Source organism: Prunus dulcis, chromosome 6 (assembly GCF_902201215.1).
Source record: "Prunus dulcis chromosome 6, ALMONDv2, whole genome shotgun sequence".
NCBI lineage: Eukaryota > Viridiplantae > Streptophyta > Magnoliopsida > Rosales > Rosaceae > Prunus > Prunus dulcis.
In genome coordinates this window covers 29,011,503-29,032,489 of record NC_047655.1, presented here as the reverse complement: position 1 = coordinate 29,032,489, position 20,987 = coordinate 29,011,503, and the positions used below count along the sequence as shown (strand labels likewise).

At 37.7% G+C, this 20,987-nt stretch overlaps 4 protein-coding genes and 1 pseudogene across 17 annotated transcripts; 2 read left to right on the top strand and 3 right to left on the bottom strand.

Annotated features, from left to right (window-relative positions):
• Positions 1–738: 738 nt before the first annotated feature.
• LOC117629869 lies at positions 739–2,934 on the bottom strand. The gene is made up of 2 exons (XM_034362517.1): positions 1,701–2,934; positions 739–1,319 (listed from the first exon to the last, which is right to left on the bottom strand). The coding sequence occupies exon 1, from the start codon at positions 2,410–2,412 to the stop codon at positions 1,729–1,731; it is 684 nt and encodes a 227-aa protein (XP_034218408.1). The 5' UTR covers positions 2,413–2,934; the 3' UTR covers positions 739–1,319; positions 1,701–1,728.
• A 69-nt stretch (positions 2,935–3,003) lies between these two features.
• On the top strand, positions 3,004–7,469 carry LOC117629870 (annotated as a pseudogene).
• Positions 7,470–7,981: 512 nt separating this feature from the next.
• LOC117631812 lies at positions 7,982–11,638 on the bottom strand. 12 transcript variants are annotated; one of them, XM_034365118.1, is made up of 4 exons: positions 11,437–11,615; positions 10,619–11,009; positions 10,349–10,481; positions 7,982–10,199 (listed from the first exon to the last, which is right to left on the bottom strand). In XM_034365118.1, exon 4 carries the CDS (start codon positions 10,100–10,102, stop codon positions 8,312–8,314), a length of 1,791 nt encoding a protein of 596 aa, XP_034221009.1. In that variant the 5' UTR covers positions 10,103–10,199; positions 10,349–10,481; positions 10,619–11,009; positions 11,437–11,615; the 3' UTR covers positions 7,982–8,311. The 12 variants fall into 12 exon arrangements, with proteins under 12 accessions (XP_034221009.1, XP_034221010.1, XP_034221011.1 ...); XM_034365119.1 differs by having other exon boundaries at positions 10,619–10,998; XM_034365120.1 differs by having other exon boundaries at positions 10,619–10,946.
• A 717-nt stretch (positions 11,639–12,355) lies between these two features.
• Positions 12,356–14,392, bottom strand: LOC117632800 (putative F-box protein PP2-B12). Its single transcript, XM_034366382.1, has 3 exons — positions 13,773–14,392; positions 13,173–13,291; positions 12,356–13,083 (listed from the first exon to the last, which is right to left on the bottom strand). Exons 1-3 carry the CDS (start codon positions 14,205–14,207, stop codon positions 12,570–12,572), a joined length of 1,068 nt encoding a protein of 355 aa, XP_034222273.1. The 5' UTR covers positions 14,208–14,392; the 3' UTR covers positions 12,356–12,569.
• Positions 14,393–17,806: 3,414 nt separating this feature from the next.
• On the top strand, positions 17,807–20,982 carry LOC117632798 (probable serine/threonine-protein kinase PBL25). 3 transcript variants are annotated; one of them, XM_034366376.1, is made up of 5 exons: positions 17,807–17,998; positions 18,322–18,491; positions 18,633–18,822; positions 18,975–19,366; positions 19,563–20,982. In XM_034366376.1, exons 1-5 carry the CDS (start codon positions 17,911–17,913, stop codon positions 20,514–20,516), a joined length of 1,794 nt encoding a protein of 597 aa, XP_034222267.1. In that variant the 5' UTR covers positions 17,807–17,910; the 3' UTR covers positions 20,517–20,982. The 3 variants fall into 3 exon arrangements, with proteins under 3 accessions (XP_034222267.1, XP_034222268.1, XP_034222266.1); XM_034366377.1 differs by having other exon boundaries at positions 18,319–18,491; positions 18,987–19,366; XM_034366375.1 differs by having other exon boundaries at positions 18,319–18,491.
• Positions 20,983–20,987: the final 5 nt, after the last annotated feature.

The following is a 20,987-nucleotide window of genomic DNA, read 5'->3' as shown; positions in this document are numbered from 1 at the left end:
TCCTTTTGCCTTTGCGATTGTATCTGGTGAAACTATGGACAATTGGAGGTGGCAGCAAAGGATATCGAATCTCTTGTTAGGGTTTTTTGGATTTCTTGTATGAAATGATATTTACAATGTTTTTCTATGAAATTGTATTAAGAATTTTTTTCTATGAAATTGTATTAACAATATACTTCTATAGCGTGGTATTAACAATGCACTTTTATGACATGGTATTAACAATGTACTTTTATGACATGGTATTAACAATGTACTTCTATGATATCGAATCTCTTGTTAGGGTTTTTTGGATTTCTTGTATGAAATGATATTTACAATGTTTTTCTATGAAATTGTATTAAGAATTTTTTTCTATGAAATTGTATTAACAATATACTTCTATAGCGTGGTATTAATAATGCACTTTTATGACATGGTATTAACAATGTACTTTTATGACATGGTATTAACAATGTACTTCTATGATATGGTTTACTTTTTTTTTTGGGCCGAAAGTTATGGAATATGAGATGGTACAATGTTTGGGCTTGTTTATAAATTTGGGCTGGGTTTGTTTTGGGTGTTTTTTGAGTTTTTTTCTGTTGGGCTTGATAGTGGCAGTGCTGTAATTTATTGGAACTTCAACACTAATTTGTTATTTAATAAATGGATTTTGGGTGTGTTTATGAAGTGTTTTCCATGTGGGGTTTTTTTTATAATTTCAGCTCCTATTTTGGGTATATTAGTGAAGATCCCTTAAAAAAAATTAAATCAAATTAGCGAGCAAAGCAACACAAAGTAAATACTAAATACTAAATAGTACGTTACACAAAGATATGGGTTTAATTAAGTAACAGCAGCCCCACCACCCAACATGTGGGACATTGCATCAATGGCATCACCGTCCTCCATTCCCAAATCAGCCGGAGTGTGGTTTTGGCGAAACCTATTCCCATTGTGAAGGAAACGCTTTGATTCATAGAGAAGAGAGTTACTGTATCGTAGCTTCGCAAGACATGTTGGAGCAACGAGTTGGGTCCCATCAAGTAGGTGACAGGAGGATGTTGTTGGGCCCTCACCCTGATCAGAGTCGTTGGATCTTCTTCATCTTCTCCTCCTGTCGGAAGATGAGAGAGCCTGCTGCTGCAGCTGCTGGCCGCCGAATTTTGAGTGTGGCTGAGTGTTGCTGTTTCCTCAACATCATCATCGTCGTCCAAGGTTGCAGCTGGTGTGTGAATGTAATGATGATCCATATTTCCCACTCAACCAAACAGCTGATCTGATGATCATTCATACCCACCATCTCGATTCTGCATAATGCCATTGCCAACCAAATGCTGCCAATGAAGGATTTAATGAATATTAACTCTACGGATTTAACTGAAGTTTTTACTATGGTGATGCATTTATCAACCAATCATTGGATTCTCTGTTTGAGAATATGAATCACGCAGAGTAAAAAAACACTTATGGGGAACTTCTAAATCTACAGACTCCTGACCGATCTTAACCCAAATTGGAAGAAAATAATCGTGAATTCTTGCCTGAGATCACAAAATGGTATCTGAGCTTAAATTAATACTAGATGAAGAATCATATGGTGCCCCTAAATTAATACTAAGCATACTAAAAATCATAACGGAAGCATATGAAACTCATAACTCAAACAGCAAGAACCAAATGCACTCAAGATTCAAGAGGAAGATGTTTTCTCCTACCTGTAGCTATCAAGATTCAGTACAGGTCTCAAGATGTACCAGTTGAACGAGCATACAGAATTCTGGGTCTCCTCCTCTTATACGTAAATGTATAACAAGCATAGAGGCTTTTGGGTTTCCTTCTCTTATATGTTAACATAGAAGAAGCGTTGAGGTTTTTGGGCCTTCTCTTCTTGTATGTTAACACATAGCGATCAAGAGTGCTCCTTTTCCTATACTTGAAAAAGAAAGGATCAAGCTTTGCATTGCACCTTTGCTCCTTTGGCGTGGTAATACAGATACATTCCTCTTGCTCTTGTTTACAGAAAGTTGGAGACTCCAAGTCAACACCATTGGAGCAGCTCACTTCTCCTTCCTTCAACGGCCCATCATCATCTTCACTCTCTTCTTCAATGTCAAGCGCTCTTGGGTTGAGGTTTTTGGGCCTTCTCTTCTTGTATGTCAACACATAGCAATCAAGAGTGCTCCTTTTCCTATACTTGAAATAAAAGGGATCAACCCTTGCATTGCAGCTTTGCTCCTTTGGCGTGGAAATACAGATACATTCCTCTTGTTTACAGAAAGTCGGAGACTCCAAGTCAACACCATTGGAGCAGCTCACTTCTCCTTCCTTCGAGGGCCCATCATCATCAACAGCAGCATCCTCATCCCTCCTACTGTTTGAGCCCTCTTCGCCACCAAAGGCATCATCAATTTCCCCGTCATCCACCATGGCCGAAACCCTAGATTTACCCAATCCCAAACCAACTCTTCTCTTTCCAGTCCTCCGACCCTTCCTATTGCTCACAACCCCTCTCCACTTGACCAGCGACTCCGGAATCCGGCAATCGGCGCAGATCTAAAACTCCGTGGCCGAAGAAGAATCGGACAGGAGCACAACGCTTTGGTACTCGGAATCGCAATGCCTGTGGACTCTCCGGTTACACTGGCGGCAAGAGAAAGATTCTTGGGACAACGAAGTGGAGAAGCAATAGGAGCAGAGCTCCGAAGACTCGACGCGAGAGAAGCATTTCTTGCAGAGGAGGACGATGCGCCACTCGCTATACAGGACGTTAAGCTTGCTCTTGGCATTGGCGTTGGCAATGTCGACTCTCAGGTGGCACGAATGGCACTCTGAGAGATTGGGCAACTCTCTCGTTTTCTTCGCTGCTTGGGCTTCTTCATTGCTCTTCATTGAATCATTGGCAGCGACGACGCTTTGAAGCATTTGGGGTGTTTATTATTAGCGTTAAGGTTCAATTCTGGAAATAGGGCCCCTTCTATTTACTGTAGTTGGCTCGAAACGTCGTCGTCAAGGGGGAAATGAAATGAATAATAAAATGTGGAAGTCATTAAAAACACCAAATGCCCTCAGAAGAGAGAAAGAAAAGAGCCGCCGAGAGAGGAAGGGGGAGGAGAAGAGCAGGTTGAATACATGGACGGTGTCGGGCCAAAGGTGGCTGGAAAATCAACTACGAAAGCTCATTGACCAGTTCGGCTGTCAGAAAATCGACCAGTCCTCGTCGACCGTATCCACCGCCTCACCTCACGTGCTCCCCACGTGTTCCTCCGCCGCGGCGTCTTCTTCGCCCACAGGTCTCTCTATCTCTCGTTGTCTTTGGTTTTCAATCATTATAAATTTGACATTTTTAAACAAAAAAAATACAGAAGTGAAGTTGATAGTGGACTGTATGCGAGTGCAGGGACTTGAATGAAATTCTTGGTGCATATGAGTGAGGAGAGAAATTCTATTGGTAGAAGAGGGCCTTCCTCTGAGGCATTGCATTTGGTTCATCTTATCCCCTTCATGTTCAGTTAGTACCTTGCTTTCTGCTTATCTTTTTGTGGCTAGGGTTTAAGAGGCAGATGATGAGACTGCTATGTACACACTCATATGTATATATAATCAGTGTCTTTGTATAGTAAATTTGTGAATAGTTATCACCGAATGCTTTTTGCAGATATTTGCAAGAGGCCTTAAGGTTCCTCTTGTTATTCAAATTACTGATGATGAGAAATGCATGTGGAAAAATCTGACCGTGGAAGAGAGCTAGAGACTTGCCAGGGAGAATGCCAAAGACATTATTGCCTGTGGTTTTGACGTAACAAGAACCTTCATCTTCTCGGATTTTGATTATGTTGGTGGGTAAATAACACATATATACGTTTAATTCCATTACTAATTTAATACTTCTGCATGTCGACATGTTGTTGAGTTTGTGTTTCAATTTTTTATAATGGCCTAGAGTGTGCTATTCAAGCCTTTATTTACTTTTCTGCCCAAGTTGAAGGCGGTTGAGATTTCGGGATTCTATGCAAGCCTCTTTTTTTAATAGAAAATCTTGTTGGCTTTAAAATCCTGAGTTTCTTAATGAATTTACGTAAAAGGGCCTCATGAATTTAAAGTTCATGTTGGATGTTCCACCAAGTGATCACCATATGAGATGCAAACTACTTGACAAGCTTCGATGGGGAACCTTCTGTTTTTAAACTTTGATAGGTTCGTGATTCTATCATTCATGAATATTGTGTGTAAGTTTGTGTTATAACACTTGCTGACTGATTTTATGTTTAATTTTCTATGCAGTCTTTCTACAAGAACATGGTGAAGGTTGGAAAGTGTGTCACATATAATAAGGTGATTTACAATCTTTTCCCTATGGAGCATTATTTTCTGTACTGATTTTCCTTCCTTTTATAGATATTTTGGGTACCTCTTTATTTGACTTTCTGTAATCATCTATCCAGGTTGTTGGAATTTTTGGTTTCACCTGTGAAGATTATATAGGAAAAGTTTTCCACCTGTGCAGGTATTTTCCTTGGCTATGCTGCTTATGATAGTGAATCATGTAATTTTTGTTTGTTGTTTCTGATTAGTTCCAAAAAAATAGTGAAGCTAATATTTATTCTGTTTTTTATACTTTCATGAAACATCACCTCTTGTAAGTTTGAATAAGCTTATAAGTGCTTATTCTTTCCTTTGAGCTCTTATGGTTGACACTCTGCCAGTCAACTGTAACTGGCAAAGAAACAAAACATTGCTTAGTCCAAGTCTAAGCTCCATCAAAAATTTTCTTTTCTGAAATCTCCATTTGTTCTGTTTCTTTGATGTGACTGTGTAAGATAGCATATGGATGTGAGAGTATGCTGAAAACATATTAAGGAGATCCAATGTGGTTATGTGTTAATGCAGGCAGTTCCATCATTTCCAAGTTCCTTTCCATATCTTTCAGTGGCCAAGACAATATTCGTTGCTTAATTCCCTGCACGGTTGACCAGGTATAAATTATATGAATAATTCTCAGAACATCAAATGTTAACTAATGCTTTAAAGTGGTCAAGTTTTTTTAGTTTTTATAGATTTGTATAGTTTATGTGCCCTTGATAGCTGTGTACAGTAAATTTATGTTAGTATTATTGTGCAAGATCTGTTACTATTCAGTAGAACATATATTGGTTACTTTCTGGGAGACTTTTTCCTTTTTTACATGCTATGAAATATGAGGGTTAGTGTTTTTCTTTTTCCTGGTAAAATTTGTAGGGAACCACCTCACCTTTAAACATAACACCTTTTGAGAGGATAAAACATGGAGACTGGAATGATTGTAGTTTTAGTAACTTTGTGTGCTCATTTGTTTTAGTGAATGCTTTTTTTCTTATTTTCTTTTATTTACTAATACCATGCTATATTGGTTCGCAATTTGTCCGGGATCCTTATTTTAGAATGACACGAGATGTCGCTCCACGGATTGGATATCAGAAATCTGCATTGATTGAGTCCTGCCATGCAGGTACTTTATGTTTTTGGCGCAGAATACATGTGTGCTACTTAAAGTGGTTCCTAAGTTTTTAAAAAGGGATAAGAAAGATACGATATAATTTAGGTGATGATTTTTATGCAGAATCTGGCTTTCTGTACTTGTTTGGCTGTTTATTTTTCTGATTTTTGTCTTTAATTGGACCAATGATTTTGCACTAGAGACTGTTCTGTTTCATTTGACCAATGTTTTCCGGTGGGGGTGCTAAATTTTGATGTTTGCAGATATGTTTGGGCGCTAATGTGGATATTGAAGACACCTACCTGTATGCATGCACTCACACATAAACATGAATATATAATTGTTCACAAGGACATAATTAATATAAAAAAAACGTTGATTATTGTAACATGAATATTCAGCTTTAAATTTGTACAAGTAATTGCCGGTGAAACTGGTCATGCCAGAATTGGATGATGTCATATGCATGTGATTGCTGATATATTTCCTGGAATGTGGATACTTGCAGGGAGAGACCGGTAAAATGTCGGCCAGTGATCCAAATTCTGCCATTTATGTAACTGATTCTGCAAAAGGAAACTAAGAACAAGGTTTGCTTTTGCTGTTGCTGTGGGTTTATTTGTACAACCTTTGTATTTACTAAGACTCTTACACACTCATTATCGATGTTCTTTTATGCTAGGACCAAAGTCTTTAATTGATGCAAGGTTGCAAAGTGTAACCTTTGACATTCTCTGTGAAAAACATGCTTTCTATTTCTTCAAATAGCTGTCTTCCTTTTCCAAAACCAGCATCTCCTCTTGTCTTAGCTTTCCAACACCACCAAACCGTAGTTTCATTGTGCCAAATGTTTCTACCTAAAATCACACACTCCAAATGGTCCGAAAATTCTTCAGGATTAACAAAATAAAGAATTTTGTGTGCATGTGCAGATAAACAGGTATGCATTTTCTGGTGGACAAGATTCAATAGAGAGACCGAGAGCATGGAGTAAATCTCGAGGTATTTGAATCGTCTCACATGTTAGTAATAGAAATTTGTCCTCCCCATTTGGTTTGAGAGTGTTATTTGTTACTGGATCTACTACCTTCTCTTCTCATTATAGATTGTCCAAGCAAGAAAAACAATTCTGCTCATCTGTCTGCACTTACATGCCAATTTGATTCATGTCTTATAAGATTTGTCTGTCAGTACTTGGTGCGTTGTAACTTATTGAGGAATGATTTTATCTTCTGGACATTATTCAGGTAGATTTACCATTCAAATATCTCAGTTTTTTCATGGATGATGATGCTAAACTCGAAGCGATAAGGAAGGCGAGACTGGTATCCTAATGAGCTTACTTGTTTTTTTTATTTTTATTTTTATTTTTATTTTTATAATCAATAAAATTTTTTTATTAGTACAAATGATGCCTGCTTTTATTGCTAATTCACTTCGGGTACTATTAGGAGTACAGTGCAGGACGCGTGCTAACAGGTGAAGTTAAGCAACTGCTTATTCAAGTTTTGACTGAACTAGTTGAAAGACATCGTAGGGCTAGGGCTGCTGTGACTGATGAGGGAAGCTTCTGGGGCTAAGGATTGATCGTTCTATAGATTGTTATTTGTCACTGTGCTGATTCTGGCCTCCCATATAGATTTTGAAAGATGCTTGTTGGCACATGGCATTGAAAGCAAACATTTTGAATTATATGAAATCTCAGTTATGACTTAGAAGGATTGATGGAATGTTTTTTGCATAGTTTTCAGATGGTGGATGCATTTATGGCAGTGAGGCCCCTACCCAATATGTTCAGCTAAAGTAGAGGCGGAGAGAAATTTACACACGCATCTATGAATATTTATCTTACAAATTTTGTGTTAACTGTCATCTGTTAGTCTGGATAGTACTCTCCAAATTTAGATTTAGACACAAAAATTGTGACGGTATCTGCGACAATATTTTGTTAATAGTCATTTTAATTGAAACCCAATTTGAGCTGAGCGCAATGGTTTTAAGTTTGGTTTTGTATGATATTGTGCCCTAAAGTGCTGTATCTGTAGATATTTTCGAATGATAGCTGTATTTTTCACATCTATTGTAAGGTTAATGTAAGGGAGGAAACAGTTATCGGCAAAAATAATTATTGAAACCTTAAAATGCAAAAATTCATTCATAAAGCCCCAAAATGGGAAAATTCTTCAACGAAACCTTGAAATACTATAATTCAATCAGGAAACCTCAAAATACATTCATCATTGAAACCCTTAAATGCAAAAATCATTGCGTTTTTTTCTTTATCTTCGGTAATGGTAATTTAGGAGATGATCAATTGCACTTTTTGGAATGGATTCGGCAATTGAAAATTCATTACCAGACACCCCAAAATGAGAAAATTCATTCCCGAAACTCCAAAATGCAAAAATTCATCAGCAAAATTCTGCGATGTGAAAATTCATTGGTGAAACCCCTAAAATACGGAAATTCATTCATCAAACCCAAAATGCAAAAGATGTCTATACAATCGATCAATCACCGATGGAACCTAAAGATGTTTAGGCCTGGACAATTATAATACAATCTAACAAGAGAAACAAATGCTCACGAACATGTTCAAATGTCCATTACAACTTAGTCATGCTTTGGTGTAAATCCAGAAAACACAGATACTGCCACTGTATGCACATGATAAGTGAAAGGAATTGTGCTAAAAAAAGGACTAAATCCTTATTTCGCAACTAAAATAGTTAATTAAAACATTACATTAACATTACAAACACACCACTGATCCTACTGCATTTTTTGAACAAAGAAAGGATAAACGAACCAGAACAAAGGGGGGAGAAAGATTTTAACAAACGCTAATTCAGGTCAACTTGGCAAGGTACATTTCTTTTGAGAATGTCCTAACATATGGCAGCGACCACATTGAACAACTCTCTTTGGGCGCTTGAAGTTCTCTACACGAAGGACCTTCTTTTTGGGTCTTCCAGGTGGCCGCCGAGTCTTGGGTGGCCGTATTGTGATATCAACATTGGCACTTCCACCCTCTGTTCCCTCGCCTGGCTCCTTCCATAGGCTCTTATCTGGAATAGGATTAATCATCTGTGAATAGGACTCTCGGTAACTTGCTACAGTGAACCAAGGCTCAGCAAATAAATGGACATTGTGTCCACAAGACATAAGTGCAGCAGCAGCATGTGCACAAGGTAAACCATATATATGCCAACGGCGACATGAGCACACACGAGTTTGTATATCTACAATATTTGTCCGCTCAGTCGACACAATCTCAAATTCAACTTCATTTGCACGAAGTACTTGATAGCATCGAGCATCAGCCATTGCCTCCAAAACCCGCTTCTCAGCAGATGGTACTAATATTGATGCCCACCTCATTCCCATATCCCGACGATCATTATACCAAGATGATAACTGATGACGAATGTGCTCCATCATTTGCACAATAGGGAGCTCATGGCATTCAAGGGCCCAATTATACAACAACTCTGTAACACCCAGAGTAAAATGGCCATATCTCACTCCTTCAAAATATGCGACAGCCCAAAGTTGGGGAGGAAAATGTTGAAACCATGGTATCACATCTTGCGAGATCTCTGCCATCTCTGCAATCTTGCTGTCAAATTCAACTGCAGTGAGAGCATAAACAGCATTCCAAAAGATATTCACCAACTTCGCATTCTTAAATGTATCACGAAAATTTTCGCTGACATAACGCAGACAAAAACCATGGAAGGCACTTGGAAAATGAGTTTCCACAGCCTCTACAACACCCCTTTGTCTTTCAGAGAGTATTGTTAGTCTAGGCATGTTGTCAGTGCTTACTCCAAGTAGTTTTCTCAATTCTGACATAAACCACATCCAATTTTCGTCACTTTCTACATCAACGATAGCTATTGCCAGTGGAAATAATGCATCATCAGCATCAACAGCTGTGGCACAAAGTAAGGAACCCAAGTATTTGCCTTTGAGGTGTGCTCTATCAAGTTCTAAAAGCGGCCTACAAGCATGTATAAAACCATAAATTGATGCACGGTAAGAAATAAAGAGACGGTGGAAGCAGTTTTCTTGTCCAATGGCAAAAACTGAAGCAATGCTTCCTGGGTTGGTTTTCCTTATTTGCTCACAGTATGCAGGAAGAAGGCGATACCCTTCTTCAAAAGTTCCATGAAGTGCTGCCATGCTACGCTCCTTACCACGCCAAGCTTGCATGTAAGAAACAGCAACTCCATGCTGATCACGGATATCTTGCAGGATCTCTTTTGGCTTATATCGTGGATTATCCCGAACCCGTGCTTCTACAGACCTAGCAACCCAACCTACTGATGCTTGCTGATGATGAAGGTTGAGAACTCCTTCACAAGTATGCTCACCATGCAGGGTTCTTACTGTGAAGGTTGGAACTCCAGGACATTTTGCTACATGAACACGCCATGGACAACCTTCTTTCGAGCACTTGGCTATAAAACGGCTACGATCTGATTTCACTATACGAAGATCAAAATGCTGTACTAGGGCAATATTCTTCAATCTTCTTCGGCAAGTTTCAACATCAGGAAATTCTTGCCCAATAGCTAAATCTAATACATATTCTGTCAAGCTAAGAGAAGTGTCTGGTGCAGGTAAAGAATGATCTTCCATGTATCCACGAGCAGTACCAGATGTGTCACATGATTCTAAGGGTTCTCCGCATCCTGAAAGAGATTGAAAATTCGCCAGAAAGGTATATTGTAAGCACCTGCACCACATGAAACCTCCTATCATACATGGATACAGCAGTGGAAGGACAAAAGAACACGGAAGCAGCATTTGTGTGTATGTGTGTGTACATGTGACCACACCCATGCATAACTTGAAAAAACTGGACACAAATGGGAAGAATCATACCAGTACTTACTAATAAATAGTTATAAGCAAGGGGTGCTTCTGATATAGAATAGTAATTCAGGGTATATCCTTTGGCTCCTTGGTGTTGATGAACTATATATCCTTTATAGGAAAAGAAAAACTATTAACTCACCTGTGAGACAAAAGAAAATCCCATGAGCAAATTTTTCTTAATAACTGGTATCAATGTTTAAGCAAATGTGAAATGACAGCAAAACTCACTTCTTGACCTAAATTTGAAATTTTGAGTCTAACATGTATTGAACTTACTTGTGTTGGACCCACATGCAACAAGCGATTCAAATGAGGATTACACCATTTTTAACGCAATTAACTGCACTAAAACTCCCTATCACTCTTGCTCTGACAGCAGAGTCAATTTGCCTTTGCCACAGAATCTACGGATAACATAGTCATGCTACATAACACCTCGTTCCTTCTTCACCCATGACATCAATTTCCTCATACCCAGGCTGACGGCAAACACACAAGCCTTAAAGCATGGCTTAACAGTCTTATAGGAACTCCACGAGTTCAAATTCATTAGCCATCCAACACAACGCAGGTCGAATGAGAATCACCCTAAGACCAGACTCGACTGCAAAAAATGGTAACGCTCACCAAAGCAGTCAATGTGACCATTTGAGACACTGGTGATTACCTAGTAGACAATAAACTGAGAAATCACGGATAATCCATTATATCATAACGGAAACATTCTGCCCTAAAATGATTCCCAACTCAAAACCAAAACGAGAATTTTATAAAACGGAAATTATAAACCAGAGATTCCCAAAATTCCCTTTGAAACGAAAATTGGGATTCTCAGAACGCATCCACAGACTAAGCCACAGATCCCAATACCCCAAAAGGTTTTAAAAATTAGGACTTTCACTAAGTGGGTTCTTCTCCTTTTGAATAATCATTGAACAAAATGATTTACTCACAATTACGTCAAAAGGGAAATCGACAGCTTCTGCTTTTTTTTCATTTTAAGTAAGTGGCTTATTTGTGGGATGCGGAAGAAAAAAATATATGTAAGATTAAAATAGAAAAATAGAGAAGCAAAGAAGGAAGAAATGGCGGACCTGGTGGGTGAAAGTGGGATGCTGCTTCTACTGAGCTGATGGTGCTTTCCGGTTTCGGGTCTTCTTCTTTCTAAGCTCTCGGAGTCTGGCAATTCGAGGGGATAGACCAAACTTGACAAAACCTTTTTTTCCTTGTTTTTTCGTTTGGGTTTTACGACCCAATGACACATTTTCATTTCATCAATCAACAAAACTGTCCTTATTTGTGTTCTCTCTCATTAAAATAAAAATATAAAATAAAGAAAAAAAAAACTAACTTATTTTGTTTGAAAAAATGTTTTATTAAATCCTGACTTTATAAAGACGGTTTTTTTTCTTGACAAAGATAATTCTATGTGACCTTAGAAATTTGTTTCGTATATTTTAATATAATTTTTATCATTTCTAATAAAAAAAAAATAAGGGGAAAAAAACCCCTTTTTGATGTTAATCGCCTCTTCCTCTTTCCTCTATCCTTGTTATTTCTCTTCATCACAGCTGGGGCTAGGTGAGGGCTTTTCCAATTTCCAACAATGGTGACAAGTTGTTGAAAAATTAAAATTTATCAGAATGATTGGAGTTGGAAAACATAAAATTTTTATTTAATTTTAATATGAAAAATTAAGAATTTACCATATTATCCTTTTACTATATATATATCAGCTCCGATTTCTTGGACCACAGGAGTCCAAGAGATTGTGGTCACTCACTGTTGGATGTAAATTTAATGGTTCAAAAAAGTTTCTTAAAAGGAGTGCAAGAGTGAGTGAACTGTTGAATTTACATCTAACAGTGAGTGACCACAAATCTCTTAAATCCCTGTAGTCAAAAAGATCAGAACTTATATATATATATATATATACATAGAGGTCACACCGTAGCTGAACCTAGATCCTAGACAAGAGTAGGAAACAGGGAACACATACAAGTTCAAACTCGATTGGTCCGAAGTGTATGGCTTTTTATATCGCGAACGCAAATGAGAAATACCACAACAATGAAGCAATTGACTATCGACATGGCCAAGATTCATAAATGTCGATTGCGACAAATTACAATGTAGAGAACAAAGGCAACAGCTTTTTATTCTAAATTACACTAATAACTGAAAAAAGCAAAAAGTCTTTATAGATGCGATGAGATGGATCTATCTACTAGTCCTTGATTTTGGGCCTGATCTCAATCCCTTGAACAATGAGGCCACCCTTCCAATGACCACCGGTAACCTCCAAACAAGCCATCTCCAACTCCCCATCTCCTCCGTCTCCTCCTCCTTGGCAGAAGAACTCACCCAGCTCGATCTCCAGCCAGCCGTCGTCTCTCTCTTTCGGATATTGGGTCTCGTTGATCTCTCTGGGCTGGGACGACTGATAACCCAAAAAGTGTCTCCTGTTGATTAGCCCAATACGCCTGGGCCCTGGCCCAATGTGGTACGCTGCATTCTGCCCTCTTTCTGCGTCCAGAAAGACTCTGTGCCTGGTGGGCTCTTCTCCTCCAAGCATCCCAACCGAGACCTCCACAGGTTGGTGATCAAATCCGTAAGCGCCTGCAGTCGACTTGAATACAAGATAAGCTTTATATAGGGTGGATGGGGACAGCATTCGTCTACCAATTCTGCCACGGATTTCAAGCCAACACACACTCACAAGCTCTGCCACCTCCTCAAACCTGTTTGCTTATGATTATTAAGTCTATTGTTTATGAAATAAATCCTTAAAAGAAAGAAAAGGAAAAAGAAAATAGAGAAAATGACAGACCTGGAGTCGGGCAGAGAAATCCATTTCCAGTAGTGAGGAGTGTCAGCCCAGACAATCGAAAGCGCCCTTGCAGAGATCATATAGCATTTTTTCCCACTGCTTTTGTCCAGCGAAAAGCTCTGCACAATCATAATATTCATGTGAATAACAATGAATAACACTCTCAGATGACCAAGGAAAAAGCTAAAAGCCCTCTAATTTCCTTATCTCTTTTCATATAGGATTAGTTGTTTGTAGCATTTTGTTTTTGACTCATAATCCTGTGTCTGTTTCATTACAATTTGGTCAAAATCTCCTGTATCACTTTTCGGTTACCGAATCTTTTAATGCTCCCCAACCCAAAGGTCCCACCGCAAAACAGCAAAAGTTCCGATTTTGCCGGCCCACACGAATCAATCTATGATGATATTAATAAAAACAGAGGCATCTGTTTTAAACTTTTTTGCAATAAAGCAAAAATTAAATAACCAAATCATCCACCCCAATCAAAAAAAAAACAAAAACAAAAACAAAAAACAAAAAAGTAAATAAATAAATCCTGTTCATATTCTGAAAAGCAAGAATTTTTGTTTTCGTGACTCAAAATATGGGGCATAATACCATCTTGCCCTGCTCGATGAGGATTGGGTTGTCGCAGAGAGTGAGGTAAAGCTCCTTCTTGGATTTGGATTTGGAATTGGAAGTGGAGGACGGGGACGAAGGGGACGAAGAGACAGAAGAGGAGGGTGACTGTAGGGACAAGATCGTGTGGGTCTCGGGCGGAATGAATCTGTCCCAAACGGCGTCAGATTCAGAGGCCGACTTGAAACTCCTCGAAACCGAAGACAGCCTGCACGCATCTCGAGGCGTGGTGAGCGAGACAACGTTGGCTATGCATCCTTCTGGTAAGTTCTGCAGATCTATGTGATCCACCATGACCGTTCCGCAGCTGATTCTACCTTCTTCTTCTTCTTCTTCTTCTCCGCCACCGACACCGACACCGACACCGACGTCTGTTTTCTTTTGGCTTCCACCGCCTAAGATGAACTTGAACATCGTCTTCGTGTTTCAGTTGGGTATTTTGTTCTGCGTTTCTTTTTTGTCTCTTTTTTCAATGAGAGTGAAATGTACTGTGTGTATTGTGACTCGCATGTTAAAAGTATGTTCAGTTATAAACCTATTTATAGAGAGGAGAGAGCGCGACTAAAAAGATAGGAAGAGAGGAAATCTTAGCTACTAAGTTTTTGGGTTCTCTCTCTCTCTGAAAAGCTGTCAGATCCTGGATATATCAACCACAAAATAATAATTGGTTCAAGCTAAATAAAAGGTCATTTCTTTTTTCCCCATCCGAATCCATAATATTTATTTGATTCTTTACACCTTTTTTTTTTTTTTTTTTTTTGGGGAAAAAGATAGAAGAACATTCCACGTACAATGTTTTTTGGATGACAACCTTGCATGTAGAATGTTCAGCCCAAAAAAAAAAAAAAAAAAACTCCATAAAAATGCTGGGGTTTTTCTTTAATAATAATTTTAAAATTGAAGAATGGGTCAAATGCTTAACTTGCTAACAATTGTCATAAACTTACACAAGAAGGAAATTTAATAAGTTTGATGTATAATTAGGGGAGAATTAACGCAACAAAATTGATAATACAAATGTTTGGTGGAAGAAGAAAACAATAGGGGGGTGTATCCAATTCATACTTATAAAGACTTTTTTTAAGTGAGTGACTTCCATAGAAATAACAAATTCTTAAATACTTTCATAGAGTTGATAAAAGTCACTAGTAAATGGATAAGACTTTTGCTCTTAACAATTAGCCTTAAAAGTATGGAAAAGTCATTCATTTAATAAGCTTTTTAAAAGTCATTAACTTTTTGGATACCACCAAACTTTTAAATACTTTTTAAAAGTCATAACTGAACACCACCAAACTTTTAAATACTTTTTAAAAGTCACAATTGAATACTACTAGACTTTTATATACTCTTTAAAAGTCTAAATTGAATACCTCCAGACTTTTAAACTCTATAAAAGTCATTAAAAGTTTGAATTGGATATACGCATGGTGAATCTATATATAGCAAAAGATAGAGAATGATGAAACATTCAAAATATCAGAAAATATCCTTGGTTAATTCAAACATTAAGAATTAAAATTATTAATTAAATGAGGATAATATGATAAATTCACACATTTTCATATTAAAAAATTAAAATTAAAAGAAAAATCATATAATGAATCCTATTTTTCAAAAACACAACTACTCATTATCTTTTTAATTCTAAAATAAATTTAAATTTCTTTTTTAAAAAAATTTATCACATACGCCGAAACGCGTGCAAAAAAACTAATAAGTTAAATATTTACGTGATGTTAGTTCCATAAAAAGGCCACCTCACTCTGCTGCTCATCCTACTCAACACTGAACAAGACTCTTAAATTTCAAAGAGTCAAAACGTACGTTCACACAACAAAATAAGATAATTAGAGTTTCTGAAATTTAGGGCACAAAAGATTACTAAGGAAGGATGAGGGCAAGCCATGAATATATATATATATATATGATGATGATGCATAGGAGCATGTGATGCGCTCTTTTTGACGTGTGAAACACCGACTTTCTATGTGTCAACTGCTCGCCTGCTTTGCTGCTGCATGTGATGTGTTCTCTAATTGCCGCCACACAACTCACAAAATCACTCCCTCCCTTCGAGTTCGAGACGAGTGATTATAAAATGCTATCAACTCTGGCTATATACTATATTTTGTATATGTATTATACAGTCTCGATCTCTTAGATCACAGGAGTCTAAGAGATTGTGGTCACCCGTCGTTAGATATTAATCCAATGGTTCAAAATGATATATATAAATGCAATATGACATAAATGATTATTACCCGATTCAAGTCATAAATGAGTGAACCGTTGAATTTACATCCAACGGTGAGTGACTATAAATCTCTTGGACTACAGGAGTCCAAAAAATCAAGACTGATGTATTATAATATAAAAAGAGAGAAAATAAATTGTAATTTATTTATATTATAACACATATGTAAAATATATCACATAATTATATTAACGTAGTATTTTATAATTTCTCTAAGACCCTTCCCTTGTATTATAAATTCTAATCTTATACTAGCAATCTTTTCATATTTCCTTTTGGGACTCAGAAACGCACTCGCAATTTTTATTTATTTTTCTTTTTTACTTTCCATTTCCACTTCACCCCCACATGTTTATTGTTTGCTCAACAGTAAAAGTAACCAAAGGTTTTGTTTTGTTTTTTCCTTGTATTTTTATAATTAACCAAAGTAGTTGGCCCAGTCGGATTAAGGACCCTTTTGCTAGGATTCAAAAGTGTATAAAAGACATCAACGAAGTCTAGTATAGAGGAAAATGACATTGATTTGTAAATATAAGGTGTCAAGTTCGAATTACTACTAGGAGCGAAGGTAGAATTGTAAAGTTAGGGGGGCTGAAATAAAAAATACGAGTATTTAAAACACCTATGTATTCAATAGTTACATGTTTAGAGCTAAATATTTCTAATTTACTCATGTTTAATTTGTTTTAAAGGAAATTTCAACTTAAATTATAAGTTGTTTATTACAAATTCTATAATATAATATTGGAGTGATCAGAATCTAGGGAGGGCCAGGGCCACTCCAGGCCTAGAAGTGGCTTCATCACTGATCACCACAGTATCATAGTTGTGTGTGAAAATTCTTCCTCTTGTGTAATTTAAATTATCGCTTACACTAAAAATAAAGTATATAAAAGCCTTGGCTCACCGCGGCTTAATTAATTTGGTGAAAACTTGACAAGCCATCTTCATCTTAGAAGAGAAAAATTATACTGTATGACAGAATAGAATTCATAACCAATAATGCATATTAACATTAAAAAAATTATGTTAATTAATATATTGAGGGTTGGACCTGGCCCAGAACACAATCTAATTTGATGTAATGTAAGTTGTAACCCTTGAACTGTATGCGGACACCCATCACTCCTCTTATTCATTATTGGGATTTCAAATTGGATCTGTACAATTAACAACAGCAAAATAATATGTTGCATTGCATGCATGTAAGTTGACAGAGATCTCATTAATCCAATAATAATCCTGCTCATTCTGAGGTGTGGGAAACTAATAAAACAGAAGAAATAATTAAAATGGCATGCAAGCAAAGCCAAATGCTGCCCCTTAAAATAACTGCTGGCAAAAATGGGTGGGCTGGACACCTTCCATGTATAGCCTCTAATGGTAACTGAAATTCAATAAACTTCCCACATTTTGCTCTCCTCAGTTTTAAAAGGCCGGACACCTTACAAAGTATCCACTCACATCTCCACCTTTTTCTGCGAGAAGTCTAAGGAAAAGTCTCTCATTTTTCTAACACCCCAAAACATGGCAATCCCCAATGCCTAGCATTCTCTAGTTGTTCTTTTTTTTGCCCCCCATTCTAAACAGCAATTACCTGCCTCCTCCCCACCTGCGGGGTCCTCCTCTTTCAATATTCTTGGAGGACCCTGATCCCCTCTCGCTCCTCCTCCTCTTCCTCCTCCTCCTCCTCCTCCTTCTCCTCCCTTGTCCTCCTCTTCTGCATTTCTTGTCAAACAAACTTCTTCTTAACAAACTTCTTCTTTTTTCTTTCCTTTTTCATATTTTCATTTTGCATTGTAATATTAACTTCATTTCGAGTTAGCAAGCATTCATTCATTTGCCAAGAGTTAAGAAGACATGAGCTGCTTTCCGTGTTTTGGCTCACAAAGAAGTAAGAGATCAAATAGCAAGAGATTAGAGAATGCCTCTCCACCTATCGGACAAGGTAAGCTAATTGTGATTTCAGAAACCTTGGTTTTAATTAATAATCAAATTTAGACAAGACGAGGCAAGGCTTGGTTGTACTTCTAGGGCAATGTCCTGACTGTATTAATTATAATGTAGCAACATATATTTGTTAATCAGAGTTGCACTTAGCTCATAAATATATATATATATATATATGTAGAAGCTATAGGAAGAAAACCATAAAGCATGCTAGGGCATACATATACATATAAATACAAATACGCATGATTGTAATTTAGGGTAAACAATGCTATATAGATAAGGCATGTGGGCTAAAACCTCTTATCGTTATTTCAGCAGAATTGAAAAAACAAAAATCTGCAGAGGGAGTTAACCCAGCAGATATTAATGCAAAGACTTTCACTTTCCGTGAGCTAGCCACAGCAACAAAGAATTTCCGTCAGGAATGTCTTTTGGGAGAAGGTGGTTTTGGAAGAGTCTATAAGGGGACTTTTCAGTCCAGCGGGCAGGTAATAACTAAGAACGTTTGCTTGATATTTTAGATGTGTGACTGTATGAAGAGTCTATTTATACTCTAACTTTACATTTGCCTTTTGGTTTTTAATGAAGATTTTTCAATGAGTAAGTGAGTTTTCCCATCTTGTTTATAGGTGGTGGCAGTGAAGCAACTGGACAGAAATGGAATGCAAGGAAACAAGGAGTTCCTTGGGGACGTTTTGACGCTAAGCCTCCTACACCATCCAAATCTGGTTAATCTAATTGGATATTGTGCTGATGGAGATCAAAGACTTTTGGTGTATGAATACATATCGGGCAGTTCTCTAGATGATCGTGTTCTTGGTACTTTCCCTCCTTTTTTTCCTCTACTGTTTTCTTGATTTAGGACCACATTATTAGCTCTATAAGTGTTCTTGGTGCTTAATCCCATACTGTACATTGCAAATTCAATTTAATTAGTAATTTACCATGATCAATATACTTATCTGCTGCAGTTGATGGATCAGATCATAAGCCATTAGATTGGTATGCCCGAGTGAAAATAGCTTATGGTGCTGCTATGGGACTGGAGTACTTGCATGAAAAGGCCAATCCCCCGGTTATATATCGTGATTTAAAATCTTCAAATATCTTGTTAGATGAAGAATTCAATCCAAAGCTCTCAGATGTTGGACTTGCCAAGCTTGGCCCTGATGGAGATAAGATGCATGGACCATCAAGGCTGATGGGTACGTATGGTTTCTGTGCTCCTGAGTATTCAAAATCAGGTGAAGTCACAATGAAGTCAGATGTGTACAGTTTTGGAGTTGTTCTACTGGAGCTCATTACTGGAAGAAGAGCTATTGATACTACAAGACCAAATGATGAGCAAAATCTAGTATCTTGGGTAAATACCTTATCATTTCCACCTATCCAATATATATATATATATATATATATATATATATCTCTCTCTCTCTCTCTCTCTCTCTCTCTCTCTCTTTTCTACTTCTAGAAGAAGATCATGCCTAACCAGTCTTTTACTTCACTCTTAATGTAATATCATCATGTGTAACTTTGTTCTCTTTTGGATGTGTGAGCAGGCACAACCCTTATTCAGGGACCCGAAAAAGTTTCCTGATTTGGCAGATCCTCTTCTTAACGGGGAATTCCCAGAAAAAGATATAAATCAAGCTGTTGCAATTGCATCCATGTGCCTGCAAGAGGAGGCAGGAGTCCGTCCCTTCATGAGTGACGTTGTGACAACTCTAAGTTTTCTTTCTACAACCCCTCCTCCTCCTGAGGCTATCCCTGCTCGTCTTCCAGCTGATCCAAAACCGACCGAAAATGATGATGAGAACCTTGATGGCTCAGAATGCGCTTCTGAATGTTCAGAAGTTGAAGATGGGGAGGTTTCTGATCAGGAGGAGAGTATCAGAATTTCAAGTAATAACCTCCGTGGCACTGACATTTCAGATGGTGATGGTAGTGAAGATGAACCCCAAGAAACTGGTACAGAATCAAAAGAATGGCATTCATTTTCAAGCCCCAAAGGCAGCATGAGATTTCGGGACGAAAGTGTTTATTCAAGTCAAGGAGGTAGCAAAGAATCAAGTGTGTCAAGCCAGAAGAGCAACAAAGGTGATCATAATGTGGATGGCAATTCAAGCCAAGTGAGCAGTAATCAATCTAAATATGCAAGTATTTCTTCTAGAAGCAGCAGCAGAGGATCAATAGAAGAAAGTGTTTCTAATAGCCAAAAGAACTGCAGTAGAAAATCAGAAAAAGAGAGTGCTACTGTTACATTGGGCGGCATTAGCAGTACTGGGGAACATTCAAACGAAGGTGGAAGTGTTTGCACCGATGATCAGCAAAACGGAAGCAGGGGACCAGATGATCGGCACAACATAAGCAGCAGACCAGATGAGCAGCAAAACAGAAACAGGGCACCATTACCGGTACTAAAGGATGGAAATGTTCATTTTGACCCGAACCATGCCAGGATGGAATCACGGGAGGCTCTAACACCAAAAAAATGCCAGTCCAGTCACTACTAGAATGTCTGTACCTTGCACATAAACTTCAACATGGGATTTTTTTCTTTTTGCATGGAGGAGCCATGCAAGGCTTTTGTCCTTCAGAGATAGCAAACAAGAAGCACTGGTACTGAGCAACCCAATTGAGCTGCATAAGTAGTACTTTGGCAGAGGGAGAAAACTGCACTGGGCCAAGAATTTAATGATGAGGTTCTCTTCTTTTTTTTTAAGATTTCAATTATACTTCAATTTCGGGACTTCTGGTATCGTCCTTCTTCAACGACATATCCTTAAACTTAAAGAAACAAACAAAAGAAAGAAGTTTTATTGAATTATGGGGGGATTCAGATAATAACTTAATGTATTTTTCCCTTGGTACTGAGCCAAACTATTAAGAGAAGGCAATGGGATCAATGGTAAATTACACAGGGTGCTGACATTAAAAGGGAGTGTACTTATTGTTATAATTTACCTCAGCATTCTTACATTCAA